Below are 16,585 nucleotides of genomic sequence, written 5' to 3' on the forward strand. Positions count from 1 at the left end.
CCAACCTTCCTTCCGAGGAGTGGCTGGTGGGTTTGAACCGCCAGCCTTCTGGTTAGCAGTCAAGTGCCTTAGCCACTACGCTACCAGAGCTCCCAAGAAGTTATAAATTTGCCCCCCTGTTAGCTCTATTATATATATATGGACATTCTTAAGAAAAACTATTGTAAATTTATTACTTGCTCAAAAACAAACATTAAATAAAGAATAAATAAGAGGGAGGGGGTACAAGGAAAGGTAGCTACAAAAGTGGATGCAAGGCCGCGCTGGAGGTAAGGGACAAGAACCGGGTCCTGGCCTCTAAATTTAGCTCAGCATAATACCAGGACGAACCTTCTCTCGCTGAATCTGACACCGTGGCCCGAGCGCCAGGTACTGTCCCGGGCGTGCTAGGTCGGCCTCAGGCTGTGTCCAGAACTGGCATCTAACCAGGTTTGTGCACCCACCTGTCTGGGCCGGTTTCCCGCGACTGACTGGGTCAGGCTGGATTAACCTTCAGAGGCCTGTGGCTGGTCTGCTCGAGGGAGGCGACAGGAAGAGGGTCTCTGGGGGCCAAGAAGGTCACAGGCCAATGCGGGGGCCTGGAGGACCAGACACAGGGACACAAGGCGCAGTCTAACATTTGACTACCCTGCCTCCTTCAGTACTGCTCCGGGGGCCACCAGCGCGCAAGGTCCCCTCCACACTCTTTGCTGGGAGAGCAACCAGCTCAAGGCTCCGCCTGCTAGGCTTTAGCCCCGCCCCGTCACTGGCGATTCAGAGGCTGGCTCGGGCCTCCGAGCTCTGAGCTGCCTCTTGTGGGGTCCAGCGGCCTCCCCTGCGCTGTCTGACCCGGGTGCGCAGAGGGCGTGCATGGCGGCAGTGGGGCCGCGGATGGGCCCTGGCGCCGGGGCCGAGGCTCTGGCTCTGGCGGCAGAGCTGCAGGGCGAAGCGACGTGTTCCATCTGCCTGGAGCTCTTCCAAGAGCCTGTGTCAGTCGACTGTGGTCACAGCTTCTGCCGCGCCTGCATCAAGCTCTGCTGGGAGCGCGCAGGCAATTGGGCCGCTACCGCGCCCCGCGCGCTGCCTGGCCAGCTGCCCTGCCCGCAGTGCCGCGAGCCTGCGCGCCCCAGCCAGCTGCGGCCTAACCGACAGCTGGCCGCGGTGGCCACGCTGCTTCGTCGCTTCAGCCTGCCTGCCGCGGCGCCAGGGGATCGCGGGTCCTCGGATTTAGCAGCCCCGGCGGCGTGCTCTCTGCACGGCGAACCGCTCAAGCTCTACTGCCAGGACGATGGACGCGCCATTTGCGTGGTGTGCGACCGCGCCCGGGAGCACCGCGCACACGCAGTGTTGCCGCTTGACGAGGCAGTGCAGGAGGCCAAGGTGAGGGCCCGCCCCATCCCTGCCAGTCCGGGAGAACCTAGTCACCCGACCCAGTATTTCCCACACCCGCGCACAGCGCATGCGCAGTGCAAAGGAGCCTTGCCTTCTTTCTCCACTCCCAAGCTTCCCAGCGCTGCCTCCTCGCCTGACAGCGGTTATCCTTCTGTCACCCCCACACCAGCACCACTATTCCCGTTTCACTCTGGAAGCCATACTAGGTTGTCTGCGCGACGCCCCTGCGAACTTGGCGATTTTCTTTCCGACAGTACCTGGCTTGTAGTAGCGTGCTAGTTATTGCAGTTTTCCCCCGCAGGACCCCATCATACCCACACACCCGCTGCCACCACTCTCAGCCCTTTCCCCGGGACGTGGTTCTGTTCAGCGTCCCCACCTCCTGGGACCAGTGGGACAACCTCTCCAAGAGGTCAGTGGTTGTCCTGAGTCGACTGGCGCACGAGAGCCGTCTGCACTTTTTGTCAAAGCTGTCGTTACTGGGCGTCCCAACTTTCCTGTCACTTTGCGGGGGCTACAGCAGAAGTGTGTGTAGAGGCACTGAACGCACTGTCCCCATTCTTTCTATGCTTCTCCACCCTATCGCCCAAAAGGGCTTTCTAATGGTGGGCAGGCGAGCCAAGGCGAGGACAAGGTGGGTTGGGCGGGCGGAGACCTTGTATTTCAATCTGGATTGTGCAGCAGATATCCTTGAGAAAGTGAGACTTCTGGGGCCTTTGGAGTCATCCTGCGGTTGCCCAGTATTCCTATGCTCAGCCTATGCATGTTACATCCACCCTGACATCCACAGGTGGTGCTACCCGGCACATATTCCTCAATGACCAAGGCCTACCCTTTCTCCTGGAATGTACTGGTGGGGGTTTCAGCAGATGGCTCCCTTCTCACTTCCTGCAGGAGCTTCTGGAGTCGAGGCTGAAAGTCTTGAAGAAGGAGCTGGAGGACTTTGAGGTGTTCCGGTCCACAGAGGAGAAGGAAAGCAGGGAGCTCCTGGTGAGCCCGGCATAGGCCCCAGTGGGAGTTAGGGCCACCTACCACCCCTGACTCTGTGTGTATGGTGTTTGAATGGATGCCTATGGAACAGCAGAGATAGATTCTACAAAGATTTTAGGGTGCATATTATATAGGGTAGGAGCTCTGGTGACATAGTGCCTAAGGCATTTGACTTCTAACCCAGCCTCTCCTCAGAAGGAAGATGGGGCAATCTACTTCCATAGACCTACTGCCTCCAAAGCCCAAGTCAAGGGTAGTGAGTGATTATATAGGGTGGCCATAAAATTTATTGAACGTACCAGAGTTTTTGAGAGTGAAATCCAAACCAAAAACCAAACCCATAGCCATTAAATCAATTCTGACTCATAGTGACCCCCATAGGGTTTCTAAGGCTGTAAATCTGTATAAGAGTAAATTCCCTCATCTTCCTGGTAAGAGTAAATTATACAGAAAAATCTGTGTAAGAGTAAATTCCCTCATCAGCTGGTAGGTTTGAACTGCCAACTTTCTAGTTAGCAGCCAAATGCCTTACGCACTACACCACCAGAGCTCCTTGGGGGTTGCTAGTATGATCACTTTAGAACAACTGGCTTAATTTGGAACTGTACTAGAGAATCAGGAGGTATGGTCACTCTAATGTTACATAACACCCCAACAGGGGTTTGGAACAGCATCTTTTGATTGAATATATTAACATTTCTACAGAAAAACATATAAATATCCATACTATGCAGGAAATAAATACAATAAATAGCTTCAGTTCAGTTCAGGGCATGTTCTGCCATGAAATGAGTTATGAAAACATTTTCACTTTCAGACTTTTTTATATTTTGGATTAGAAGCTAAGGGAGAAAGGGCTTGAGGGCGTATCACAGCTGCTCCCTGATCCTAGCAGAGGGAAGGAGGTTTGGAGACTTGGGTTTACAACAATCCCTGCTGTGTAGCTGAGGATACCCAGCACCTCAGTGAACTGGGATGATATTTTGTCTTCCTTACAGTGAAATGAGACGATGCAAGTCAAAGGTCTTTGGGAACAGGAAAGTGAGATTGAGTTAAGGTGGGCACTTAACCAAAGTGAGGGTCACTGACTGTCATTTGTCTGGGTCACAAATTCAGTTCCTAGCTCAGAAAATAGATGTTGAAGTAATGAAAGGCTCCACTAAAGGCCTGTTAGTTGAAAACTAGAGGAAGAGTAACTTGAAGTGAGGAAGGGGGAAAGGGAAGACAGTTGACATGCCCTAGGGTCCTTTTCTGACCTACTGCCGCATCTATTACACCTGCATCCAGTGTGCACTCCTTTCTTCCCTTCTGATCACTCACTTCCGTACATAAGGAACAGCTCATGCCTCCTGACCTTTATCCCTCCTCAGCTGGAAGAAGGGATGATCATGTGTCTCTTTGGTCACTATTTTACATCTGTGACCGAGAGAGCTGTCCTATAGCATGCACAGCTTCTCAGTCTGTGGTAGGACCCCCTCCCCATGACTTGGTTTAGCATCTTTCACCTCTGTCCTTTCCTGGCACCCACCTTACTACCTTGGCTCCTAGCTCACATTCTTTATAATTAACAAAATGCCTGCTTAATGAAACAGAAGTAGGGTATTACTGTTGTTGAAAATATTTTTACCATTTAGAGCAGTGATTCTCATCTGAAGGCAATTTTGCACACTCCTCAGCCCCCCAGGCATTTGCCAACGTGTGGAGCCTCAGTGGTACAGTGGATAAGGCATTGGCTGCTAACCCAAAGGTCAGCAGTTCAAACCTACCACCTTCTCTGTGTAAAGATTACAGCCTCAGAAATCCAATGGGGGTCACTATGAGTGGGAATTGATTTGATAGCAGTGAGTTTTTTTTTTTTTTTTGGCAATATTTTTGGTTGTCATCACTGGGATGGTAGGGTATAGACATTTTGTGGTAATGGGAGAGATATTGCTAAACATCCTGTAATGCACAGGACAGTCACCCACAACAAAGGATTATGTGGCTCCAAATATCAATGGTGCCTGTGTTGACAATCTGTGACTTAGAGTATTTAGGCAAATGCTATTTCACTTGTGTTTTTCCCTTTGGCGGCAATATGATATAGTTGCAAGAAGTGTAGACTCTGGTGTCAGACTCTCTGGATTAGAATCCTGGTTTACCACTTATTGACAATGTGTCTCTCTACCTTAGTCTTTTCATGTTTAAAATGGGTTAAGCCCACAATTAAAAAAGAGAAAAAGAGAGATTGAGAGAGAAGTGTACCCACCTCATTGGGTTGTTGTCAGAGTTGAGTGAATTAATACATATAAAGTGCTCAGAATGGGGCCTGCCACAGGGTATGGAAATAAATAGGTCAGTAAATGTTAGTTGCTGTTGTTTGCTTTCCTAACATCCCCAAGATGGAGATAAGGCAGGGGGCATTGGTAAGAAGTCTATGGAGCTGTGGCTTGAACCCAGGTTTTCAGACTTAAAAATTCACTGATGGTCTTCTCTTCCAGCCAGTCTTTCTTTTACCTAGAGCATTCAGGGAGTAAGAGTTGAGGTTGTCCTGTTGCTGTTGTTAGGTGCACTATGAGTCCAACTCATAGTGACCCTATAGGACAGAGTAGAACTGCCTCAGCATGCTCCAATATTTATAATCCAACTGACTCACATTCCCCAAATACCCCAGATTTGCCACCACTACCTCTCAATACCAACCTCACCTCAACCAACATGCTGCCATACATCAGTGCCTGGAGGGTAATGCATCCTAACGCCGTGGGAAAGAACAGTGGAAGCTTTGTGTTTGGAACCCTTCCAGACTGTACCCTATGTGTCTGATTTTCACTTATATCCTTTCCCCATAATAAAGGAGCTCTGGTGGCATAGTGCCTAAGGCATTCAATTGCTAACCAGAAGGTTAGTGATTCAAACCCACCAGCCACTCCACAGAAGGAAGACTGGGCAATCTACTTCCGTAAAGATTTATCACCTCACAAACTGTTCTGGTTACCTAGTGCTGCTCTGACATGAATATACCATAAATGGGATGGCTTTGACAAACAGGAGTTTATTCTTACAATTTGGAGGCTTTAAGTCCAAGTTCAAAGTGCCAGGCTGTAGGGGCTGGGTAAAAGCCCCTCAACCTTAGGCTTCAGCTCTGCCTCCAGATCCCAGCCCACTGAAGCTAGAGGCTTTTCTTCACTCAGACACCTGCTGGCTGGTGAGACTGACAAGCCCAAGGTTGACAAGTAAAAAGGCACAGTCCCAATGTTACCAAACCACATGGAAGGCCATTAATTCAAGTCCATTGGAAGTCCCAAGGTCGGCAGAGCATGGCAGGCTGCTAAACAATGACATGGCTACATGTAGGGTTCAAGCGTGCTACATGCTAGAGACCATTTCCTAAGGCTTCTCCTTATATACAGGAAGCAGACCACATTCCCTAAGGCAGCTCCTCAGCTGCTTACATTAGATTCCACCATGGAGTTGATTACCAATCTCATCATGGGGAATACTACATCCAGCTGCCCAGCCACTCAACCAGGCCAAGCCAAGTTGACACACAAACTTCACCACCACAGAAACCCAAATGGAGTTGCTATGAGATGAAATTGACTCAATGGTGGTGAGTTTAGTTTTCTGGTTTGGTAATAAATTAACTTTGGGTATAATAGCTTTCAGTGAATTATGAATCTTTCTAGTGAATTATTAAACCTGAGAATGGTTGGAGAACCCCCTAAACTTGCAGGTGATGTCTTCCAGATGAGCTGGAGAAAGAGGAGAAAGTTACAGGTAGTTGTAGTGTAGCATAGTGGCTAAGGCACTTGACTGCTAATCAGAAGGCTGGCGGTTCAAACCCACCAGCCACTCCTTGGAAGGAAGATGGGGCAATCTATTTCCGCAGTGATACTGCCTCGGAAACCCAAGGAGGGCTCACTATGAGTCGGGTCCGACTTGATGGCACACAACAACAAAGTGTAACTGAGGGTGGTCTTGTGGAGGACTGTGTGCCTTGTAAACTGGATAGTTGTCTCTAAACTTTGCAGTTTAGCTAACTCCAGGCAAGCATATTCTCACTTGGGTCACTGTGGGTGTGTTACCTTTCTTCTTTCTACTTTTCTATACCTACCAGGTTTTGTATTAACAGCATGTGCTACCTTTATAATTGCTAAAAAGAAAAGTTGCTGTTTTAAAAGAAGTAAAGAGTGAAAGTATAAGGAATAACAAAATACATATGTTTGGGAATTAAAAAGCCACCTCAGTGTAATCCTTATAGTAGCCTCTTGTACTCATTTATTCCTGCCACTTTTAAGATGAGGAAACTGCAGCCTTAGGTGGTTCTGGGATAGTTTCAAATTGTCCTAGGTAAGGTGGTAAAACCCAGGGTCCAGGATACTTGTGTTGAGACTGCTGAGTACATTCATTTGGAATATTTAAAATAGAGTATGTGTGCGTGTATGTGAGTTAGTGCATGCTTGTGTGGGGGTGGGTGGGGGGAGTGGGGGTGGTGTATTTGACCCCTAAAGCACCGAGAGAAGTGGAACCCTGTGGGACAACTCAAGAGGTTCCTGTCCAAATATCATGTCTCAATGCTCAAAAACCCTCACCTCTCCAACCTCTCCTCCTCTGTGGACAGAAGCAGATGGCAGCTGAGAGAGAAAAGGTAGGGGCTGAGTTCCAGGCGCTGAGAGCCTTCCTGGTGGAGCAGGAGGGCCGGCTCCTGGGCCGACTGGAAGAGCTGTCCCGGGAAGTGACACAGAAGCAGAATGAGAACTTGGCCCAGCTTGGGGGTGAGATCACACAGCTCTCCAAACTCAGCAGCCAGATCCAGGAGACAGCTTGCAAGTCTGACCTCGACTTTCTGCACGTGAGTCTGGGTCAGCCAGGGGTTTGACCCATTTAGTATAAGCCATCAGGAAAGGCAGAGTGATCAATGTCAGTCAGATCTTGTGAATAGAACCACACAATCCAGAGCCAAAGGGGACTGGGGAGAGAAGTCTGATTTTAAAGAGGTGTGATAAAACTTTCTTGACCATGATCCACAAGAATATATTTTATATTGTTATTCTAAGATAAACATCTCAGAAAATAATACTTACCTTTATTCTATGTGATGCACTTTGATTTTTCAATTCTATTTCATTTTTTAAAAAATGCTCATCTCAATTTTGCGAGCCACTAATGGGTCAAGAATGATAGTCCTTACCATTGCATAAGGGGTATGACTTGTCTCTTGTGGTTTTAAGGACAGAGGTAACACTAGGTCCAGGTAGATGTTCCAGTGAAGATTCTATAATAATAGAGTGTGGGACCCACTGAAATGATGAGACACTAGAAGTTAGGTACAGTGGGAAGCTGTTGCCTCCAGGGACCCATGCAGTCTATGGGGCAGGGTGTACCTGCTTACTGTTTATTCCTCTTGGACACAGGCCAAGCGGCCAGTTTTGGTTTGAATGGTGAATGGAGGTCACAGAATGCTGATTTGGTTTTCTTCCATCTTTCCTTCTAGGAGTTCAAAAACACACTAAGCAAGTGAGTGGACCTAATGGCTTCTGGGGTCTCTCTAAGTTGTCTCTTCTTTCCCATTGAACTCTTTTCATTCACCCACTCCTGCTCTCTACCTACCCGCCTCCTTCCCTACCTTACTTGGGTATGTTCTGTGACAAATATATGCCTACCTGGCCATGGTATTCCAATACCAGGCTGGCCTCTCCCTTTTCTACCTCTTCCTGACAAGAGGACCTCATCAACCTATTTGTCAGAGCCCAGTGGAAGTAGGATGGTGTTCATGGGCCTCCCTTAGGGTCCCTGTCCTGCAGGTGCAGCAATGTGCCCGGCCCCAAGCCAACCACAGTCTCTTCTGAGATGAAGAATAAAGTCTGGAATGTTTCCCTCAAGACCTTTGTCTTAAAGGGTTTGCTCAAGAAGTTCAAAGGTAGGGGCCTGGGAATGGGGCTGGAACATGTGGTGTGGGTGGTGGTGGTGTATTTCTAGCAGTTCAGGGATCCCAAGGGTGATACTTTTCCAGAAGCTGTGACAAAATGTTAGCTGAGGTATGTCAAGGTGAGGTTGGTATTGAGAGGTGGTGATGGCAAATCTGGGGTGTTTGGGGAATGTGAGTCAGTTGGGTTATAAAAATTGGAAAAAGTGGTATCATTGCCATACTCATATCATTCATGCACACCCTGCTTTGTTTCTCCTCCTCAGAGGATCTTCAGGATGAGTTGGAGAAAGAGGAAAAAGGTATGGATGGTTTTTATGGCAGTGAGTACTGATTATATGGCAAGGTAGAAAATCCACTTCCTGTGGTGTCTGTTCCTCTGGGATTAACACATGGTGACTGTCTCTTGGCCTTTGCACATGGTTGGTTCCTTCCGTTAGTCTTACTTCACAACCCTGCGAGATTGCTGCCCCGTCCCCATCCTCACCAGCCTCAGAAGTTCTGACTCCCTCAGGCTACAGTGGAGCCTGAAAGCCTATAAGCTCCTGGGAATGAGGGTTTGTGGCCAGGGGTCAGGAGAAATAGGGTGAAGCTGAAGACAGGAAGGGTGATGATCCTTCTTATTCCTGAAATACTCTGGAATATGTGGGATCTGTTGAGAGATCCCTCAGGAGAGGGGAGGGCTTATCTAAGTCCTATTTTCATGCTGATGGCTAAGTTAAGTCAGAGTTTACACACCACAACTAAAACCAAAACCAAACTCACTGCCACCGAGTCTATCCCAACTCCTTGGGTTTCTACTTCTCTATAGAAGTAGATTGCCCAATCTTCCTTCCCAGGAGTGACTGGTAGGTTTGAATTGCCAACCTCTGGTTAGCAGTCAAATGCGTTAAGCACTATGCCACCAGAGCTCCAAGAGTTTACACAGGCTGAATCTAAACCAAGTCAGACCATGCCCATACTCTGCTCAGAACGTTGTGATGGTTCCTCTCACTCAATAAAGGCTAGGGCCCTCACCATGGCTTTCAGGGTCCCAGGGGATCTAGTCTCATCTCCACATCTCCCTCTTGCTCACTCTATACAGCCACACACTCTGCTTGCTGTTTCCAAAATACACCAAGCACACATCCACCTCAGGTGTGTGTTTAAAACTATTTTGAAAAAATGAAATAGAAAACATCAAAGTGCATCATATGTAGTAAAAGTATTTTGAGACTTTTCTCTCAAGTATGTGTATACTAGAATGCAGTGTGAAATATATTCTTGTGGATCATGGTCAAGAAAGTTTTGTCACATCTCTTTAGATTTCTGGACTACTAACCTTAATTAATGTTAGTGGCTTGAAGCCACTCAGCAGTGCCACAGAAGAAAGGCTTGGTGATCTGCTCCTATGAAGATTACAGTCAAGAAAACCCTATGGAGCAGTTCTACTCTGTAATATATAGGGTCCCTTAAGTCAGAATTGATGGCAATAGGTTTGGTTTGTTTTATTTTAGACCTCTAATCCCAGGAGAAGGAGCCCTGGTGGCATGGAGGTTAGACACTGCTAACTGAAAGGTTAGCAGTTTGAATGCACCAGCTGCTCTGTGGGAGAAAGATGTGGCAGTCTGCTTCTGTAGAGATTTACAGCCTTGGAAACCTGATGGGACAGTTTACCCTGTCCTATAGAGTCATTGTAAGTTTGAATTGACATCATTGTGGGTGGTTTAACCCAAGGAAAATCAGAGCACTTCTTCCTAGTCTTCTATGGCTCCAGATTGTATGGTTCTACTAAATTCACAGCCAGCGCTGCACTGGCTATTCCTAAGCCTGGAGCATGCTTCTCCAGATAGCTGTGTGGCTAGCTTCCTCACCTTCTTTATGTCTTTGCTCAAATGACACCTTTTTAATTTTTTAAATTAATTAATTATTTTTTTGTTGTTGAGAATATATACAGCAAAATCACACCTATTCAGCCGTTTTTATATGTACAATTTAGTGACATTGATTACATTCTTCAAATTGTGCAACCATCCTTTTCTGAGTTTTTCCTCTTCCATTAATATACTCACTGCCCCTAATGTTCCTATCTAATCTTTCAAGTTGCTGCTGTCACTTTGATCCCATGTAGATAGTTCTTAATAGAGCGTAATGCTTAAGGCAGACATTTTTTACTAGTCAAGCTAAACTATTGTTTGATTTTATGACTTCAGGGTTATTTTTGGTTTAAGTTTTAAAGATTATCTCAGAGCAATAGTTTCAGAGGTTCATGGCTGTGGAAAGTCTGGAGACTATTAGAATCAAATGGTACTAGGCACTGAGGCCTTCCCTGAGCATTTGAGTTAAAACTATAGCCTGCTCTTTTGTAATAGTTAAGGTTGTGTGTCAACTTGGCTGGACCATGATTTTATGTGGTTCAGCAGTTAGGAGGTAGTTATCCCCCATTATGAGATCTAATATAATTTAATCACCTCCATGATGAAATCTGCTATGAGCAGTCAGTCAGTTGAAAGGGAGGTTCCTTCAGGGTGTGGCTACTTCCAGTATAGAGGGAAAAGCTTTGGAAAAGTCTCTGGCTTTTTGCTCATTCTGTATCTTGCATCTGGCTCATCATCATCTCTGGTTCCTGAACTTGAACAAGTGCCTGCCATGTTGCCTGCCAATCTTGGGATTGTTGCCTTCATAGCATGAACCAACAATCTGCCATTTCACCTGCCAATCTTGGATTTGTCAGCCTCTAAAGCCAGCAGCCTTCTATATTACCTGCTGATCTTGGACTCATCAGCCCCTGCTGCTACATGAATCAGGAGAAGCCTCCAGCTTGATGTTTGGCCCATGGACTCGGGACTTGCAAGCCTCTACAACTGTGTGAGCCATTTCCTTGGGATAAATTTCTCTCTCTCTCTCTCTCTCAAAGCTTCACTAGTTTTGCTTCTCTAGAGAACCCAACCTAAGACATTTGGTACCAGTAGACTTTCTAGAGAAACAAGTGTAAGAATGAGCTTTCTAAATTGGTTCTCAAGTTTGATTAGTTGTAAAGACACTCATGACTCTGCCTTCATTAGTAAAGAGGGTGCTGCTAATCCATGGCATGAAGTGCCAATATTAATACACAAAATAGCAATAGTAATAAATCAAGTATTGATGAGAAGTGAGGCTCTGGGTGATCACATGTTTAATACATTTCAGTTTTGTCAGAATGAGGAGTATAAGAAAGCTGGTTGGTGAGTTCTACTTACACTAGACAAAGTGGTGAAAGAATGAGATGAGCTCAGGGCTTCAGAGTCACAGCTCAAGTGCCACATAAAAGACCTCAGAGTTGCTATTTGTGCACTGAAAGAAAGCCTTATTTTTTGTAGTAACAGAACTGATATTGCTGAAAACCAAACCCAGAACCTTATTGTAAAGAATGGCTGAATTGTAACACCAATTAAATTGCCAACCTCAAATTATGTCTGAAGTTAAAGTAAGAACAATGATTGGGAAGAAATGGGATCCTGAAACTTGGGATGGGGACATACAGGCAGATAATCAGGAAGCTGGGGACATTGAGCCCCTAAATTCCATTGAATCACTCCTGTCAGCATAACCAGCCCACTCACTGATGAGACTAATCTAGTGCCTGCTGGGTCATTGTCTGAGATATCACCAGGGGAATTGCCTGAAATAGATGCCTTATAAGACATTGCTAACCATTCTCAGGAATCACCCCCACCATCCATTGTTGCTCCTAGAGCTATAACTAGAGTTAAGTCCCAGCAGTCCCCAAAAGGTGAAGTACAAAGTGTGACTCCAGAAAAGGTACACTGCACTTCAGAAGAAATGCTTGATTTTGCTAACACGTACCAACAGAAACCTGGAGAATATGTATAGGAATGGTTATTAATGGTGTGGGATAATGGTACAAAGAACATAAATTTGGATTGTTGTTGTTATTATGTGCCATCGAGTCAGACCCGACTCATAGTGATCCCTCCTTGGGTTTCCAAGGCAATATCACTACGGAAGTAGATTGCCCCATCTTCCTTCCGAGGAGTGGCTTGTGGGTTTGAACTGCCAGCCTTCTGGTTAGCAGTCATGTGCCTTAGGCACTATGCTACCAGAGCTCCCTAAATTTGGATTAGTCTGAGTTTATTGATTTGAGCCCACTAGCACAGATTCTTATAATTCAGTGTTTCAGCTCAAGAGGTTAGGAAAGGACCTAATAGTTTATTTGGTTGGTTTACTAAGGCATGAATTATGCATTGGCCGAAACTAAATCTAGCTGAAGTACCAGACCTGCCTTGATATAATATAGAAGAAGGTATCCACAGGGTTAGCGAAATAGGCATGTTAGAATGGATTTATCAGATAACACCCACAGATCCACACAAGGAGTGCCCAGAGGACACACCTTTTAGCACTATAGTGTGGAACACATTTGTAAAGGGAGCCCCAGCATCTTTGAAGACTGCTGTGATTGCTATTTTATATAAGCCAGATTTGACAGTGGAACTCCCCTAATTGAATTAAGACACCTAAGTACAATGGGGCTGAGTGGACCCTGTGGTGGTAGGGGACAACTGGCAATACTTAACAAAGACAAGGTAGGTGTGGTTACCCTAATGGCACCAGCGTTAAAGCAGTAATTAGAACAGTCTGACTCATATAAACTTATGGCATGGTGCTCACTACTTAGTATGGTGTCCCTAGGGGTGAAATAGGTGGGAAAGCTACCAAATATTTACTTCATCTGTACAAGGGGAAGAATTCTGGGTCAGGTGAAGAGCAGTGTAACTTGAATCGCCAGAATACAGTCATGGCCCCTTAATCAATTCCTAAACTTGAGCCAGTTTATAGATCCACAGCCCCTTGAATGAAGGGGAGGCTGGGTCCCCTTGAGGAAGGACCCCACTACACTGGCAAAATTTAATATTGTTAATCTTTTCCCTAGCTTTATGCAAAGGGATCTATAGCCTTTTATGAGAGTGACTATTCATTGGTGAAATGGAAATAATCAAACTTTGTGGGGATTACTGGATAGGTTCTGAATTGACACTAATTCCTGGAGACCTAAAACATCACTATGGCCCACCAGTTAGAGTAGGGACACATGGAGGTCATGTTATTGATGTAGTCTTAGCTCACGTCCATCTCACAGTGGGTCCACTGGCTCCCTGAACCCATCGTGTAGTGATTTTGAAATAGGACCAAACGCGGGCCCCTGCCTGGTGTGCGGTCAGGCCAAAACAGTTTACACACCAAGTGATTAAGAGGAGAGAAAATTATTTATTGCAAAGTGGCAATGCAAGGAGACAGGAGTCCATATCCAGATCTGACTCCCCAAATCTCTGTCGAACTACAGTTTTGTAGGTTCCAGAAGAGAGGGTTATGCATATTCATAAAAATTTCAGGAATTTGGGTGTGAGATGGTTGACGATTGGCTGAAATTTCCTTCACCTAGGTTTAAAGGGACAGTAGGTTTTTAATTTAGTGCACCTGCGTACAGGATGAGTCACACTGGCTTCCTGTCATCAGCTGATCAGGGCTTAAACAGAGGGGAGAGTGTTAGTTCCCAGCATCTTTGTTCCTGTCTGTCCCAGTGTACACGTCTGCAGGCCAGAGTTAATTTTCAAGTTGTTTTCTAAGATACATTAACACGTTTAACACCTGTTTCTAAGGAAATAGCAGGAAAGAATGTTTTTTGTTCCATTCAGTTCTTAAGGAACTGAGCTTATTGTATTTACTCATCGGTCTCCAACCGGGGTTCTATTTGTCTTAACTGGGGTGGGGAAATAGTTAAGGGTAATTAAGTTTATTTATTTATTCCCAACCAGGGTCCTATCTGTTCTAATCATCTGTCTTAACCAGAGTGGGGGAAATAGCCGAGTTTTGACTTTACTCGGTTTCAGTTCCCCCTTAGAATAGATACTGTTCCACATTCTTGGGGAACACTTTACTCGGTTTCAGTGTCCCCAGTTCCAGAATGCATGATTGGAATAGATATAAGCAACAATTGTCAGAACCCCCGCATTGGATCCCTGATATGGAGTAAGGGCTATTATGGTAGAAGAAGCCAAGTGGAAGCCATTAGAACTGCCCTTACCTAGGAAAATAGTAAACTAAAAGAAATACTGCATTCTTGGGGGGAATTGCAGAGATTAGTGCCATCATCAAGGACTTGAAAGATGCAGGGGTAGTGATTCCCACCACATCCCCATTTAACATGCCTATTTGGCATGTGCAAATAACAGATGTATCTTGGAGAATGACAGTGGATTATCATAAACTTAACCAAGTGGTGACTCCAATTGCTGTTCTAGATGTGATTTTAGTGCTTGAGCAAATTAATACATCTCCTGGGACCTGGTATGCTGCTGGCCAATGCCTTTTTCTCAATTTTGGTTTCGAAGGATCATCAGAAGCAGTTTGCCTTCAGCTGGCAAGGCCAGCAGTATACATTCACCGTCTTACCTCAGAGATATATCAACCCTCCAGCACTATGTCATAATGTAGTCTGCAGGGACCTGGATCACCTTTCCTTTCCACAAGATGTCACACTTGTCCATTACATTGGTGACATGCTGATTGGACCTAGTAAGGAAGACATATCAATGACTCTAGACTTATTGGTAAGTCATTTGTGTGCTAGAGGGTGGGAAATTAACCTGAGAAGAATTCAGGCACCTTCTACTTCAATGAGATTTCTAGGGGTCCAGTGGTTTGGGGTATGTCAAGATGTTCCTAATAAAGTGAAGGATAAATTACTGCATCTGGGCTGTCCCACAACTGAAAAGGAGACACAATGCCTGGTGGGCCTCTTTGGATCTTGGAGGCAATATATCCCTCATTTGGGTGTGCTACTCTTGCCTATTTATCAAGTGACTCAAAAAAGCTGCTAATTTTGATGGGGGCCTAGAACAGAAGGCTCTATAACAGGTTGAGACTGCTGTGCATGCCCCTCTGCCACTTAGGCCATATGATCCAGCTGATCTAATGATACTTTAAGTGTCAGTGCAGATAGAGGTGCTGTTTGGAGTCTTTGGCAGGGCCCTATTGGTGAATCACAGCACAGACCCTTAGGATTTTGGAGCAAAGCCCTGCCAGCCTCTGAAGATAACTACTCTCCTTTTGAGAAACAGCTTTTGGTTTGTTATTGGGCCTTGGTAGAGATTGAAGACCTAAACATGGGCTACCAAGTCACCATGTGGCCTGAGCTGCCCATCATGAACTGGGTGTTGTCTGACCCACAGAGTCATAAAGTTGGACATTCACAGCAGCACTCCATCATTAAATGGAAGTGGTTTATAATAGATTGGGCTCAAGCAGGACCTGAAGGCACAAGTAAGTTGCATGAGGAAGTGGCCCAAATGCCTATGGTTTCCACTCATCATATTACCATCCCTCTCCCAGTCTGCACCTATGGCTTCATAAGGAGTTCCTTATGATCAGTTGACTGACAAAGGGAAAACTCATGCCTGGTTTACACATGATTCTGCATGATAAGCATTCGAAAGTGGACAGCAGCAGCACTCCAGCCCCTTTCTGGGACCTCCCTGAAGGACAGTAGTGAAGAGAAATCCTCCGAATGGGCAGAACTTTGAGCCATGTATCTTGTTATTCACTTTGCATGGAGGTAGAAATGGCCAGAGGTACAATTGTATACTGATTCTTGGGCTGAGGCCAATGGTTTGGCTGGATGGTCAGGGACTTGGAAGGACCATGACTGGAAAGGTGGTGACAAAGAGGTATGGGGAAGAGGTATGTCAGACCTCTCTGAATGGTCCAAAGAAGTGAAGATATGAAAGAAAGAAGTTTAGATATAGAAAGAAGTTTCATGTGAATCCTTACCAAAGGCTGACCTCAGCAGAAGATTTTAACAATCAAGTGGATAAGACGACACATTCTGTGGAAACCAGTCATCATTTTTGCCCAGCCACTCCTGTCATTGCCCAATGAACTCATGAACAAAGTGGCCATGGTGTCAGGGACAGAGGTTATGCATGGGCTCAGCAACATGGACTTCCACTCACCACAGCTTACTTGGCTATAGCCTCTGCTGAGTGCTCAATCTGCCAGCAGCAGAGACCAACACTGCATTTCTGACACAGAAGCATTCCTTGGGGTAATCAGCCAGCAGCATGGTGGCAGGTTGATTACATCAGACAACTGGCATCATGGAAAGGACAGCATTTTGTTCTAACTGGAATAGATACTCTGGACACAGATTTGCCTTCCCTGTATGCAATTTCAAAACTACCATCCATGAGATCCACCATCATGGTATCTGCACTGTAGTAAATTACTTTGTGTGGCTTTTCTACCCATAAGTCTTTGTAAACTCCAAGGTGGGATTTG

At 45.9% G+C, this 16,585-nt stretch overlaps 1 protein-coding gene across 1 annotated transcript in view; it reads left to right on the forward strand.

Moving 5' to 3' along the window:
• The first annotated feature begins 849 nt into the window (after positions 1 to 849).
• Positions 850 to 16,585, forward strand: part of TRIM7 (tripartite motif containing 7) — a 20,462-nt gene continuing 4,726 nt past the window's right edge. The window contains exons 1-6 of the mRNA XM_007954261.2: positions 850 to 1,359; positions 2,266 to 2,361; positions 6,965 to 7,195; positions 7,838 to 7,860; positions 8,148 to 8,263; positions 8,536 to 8,571. Coding sequence (XP_007952452.1) covers positions 850 to 1,359; positions 2,266 to 2,361; positions 6,965 to 7,195; positions 7,838 to 7,860; positions 8,148 to 8,263; positions 8,536 to 8,571 — 1,012 coding nt within the window. The remainder of the gene's footprint in view (positions 1,360 to 2,265; positions 2,362 to 6,964; positions 7,196 to 7,837; positions 7,861 to 8,147; positions 8,264 to 8,535; positions 8,572 to 16,585) is intronic.

The sequence above is a fragment of the Orycteropus afer genome, unplaced genomic scaffold (genome assembly GCF_000298275.1).
Source record: "Orycteropus afer afer isolate SDZICR_OR568_19922 unplaced genomic scaffold, OryAfe1.0 scaffold00455, whole genome shotgun sequence".
In the NCBI taxonomy this organism is placed as follows: Eukaryota; Metazoa; Chordata; class Mammalia; order Tubulidentata; family Orycteropodidae; genus Orycteropus; species Orycteropus afer.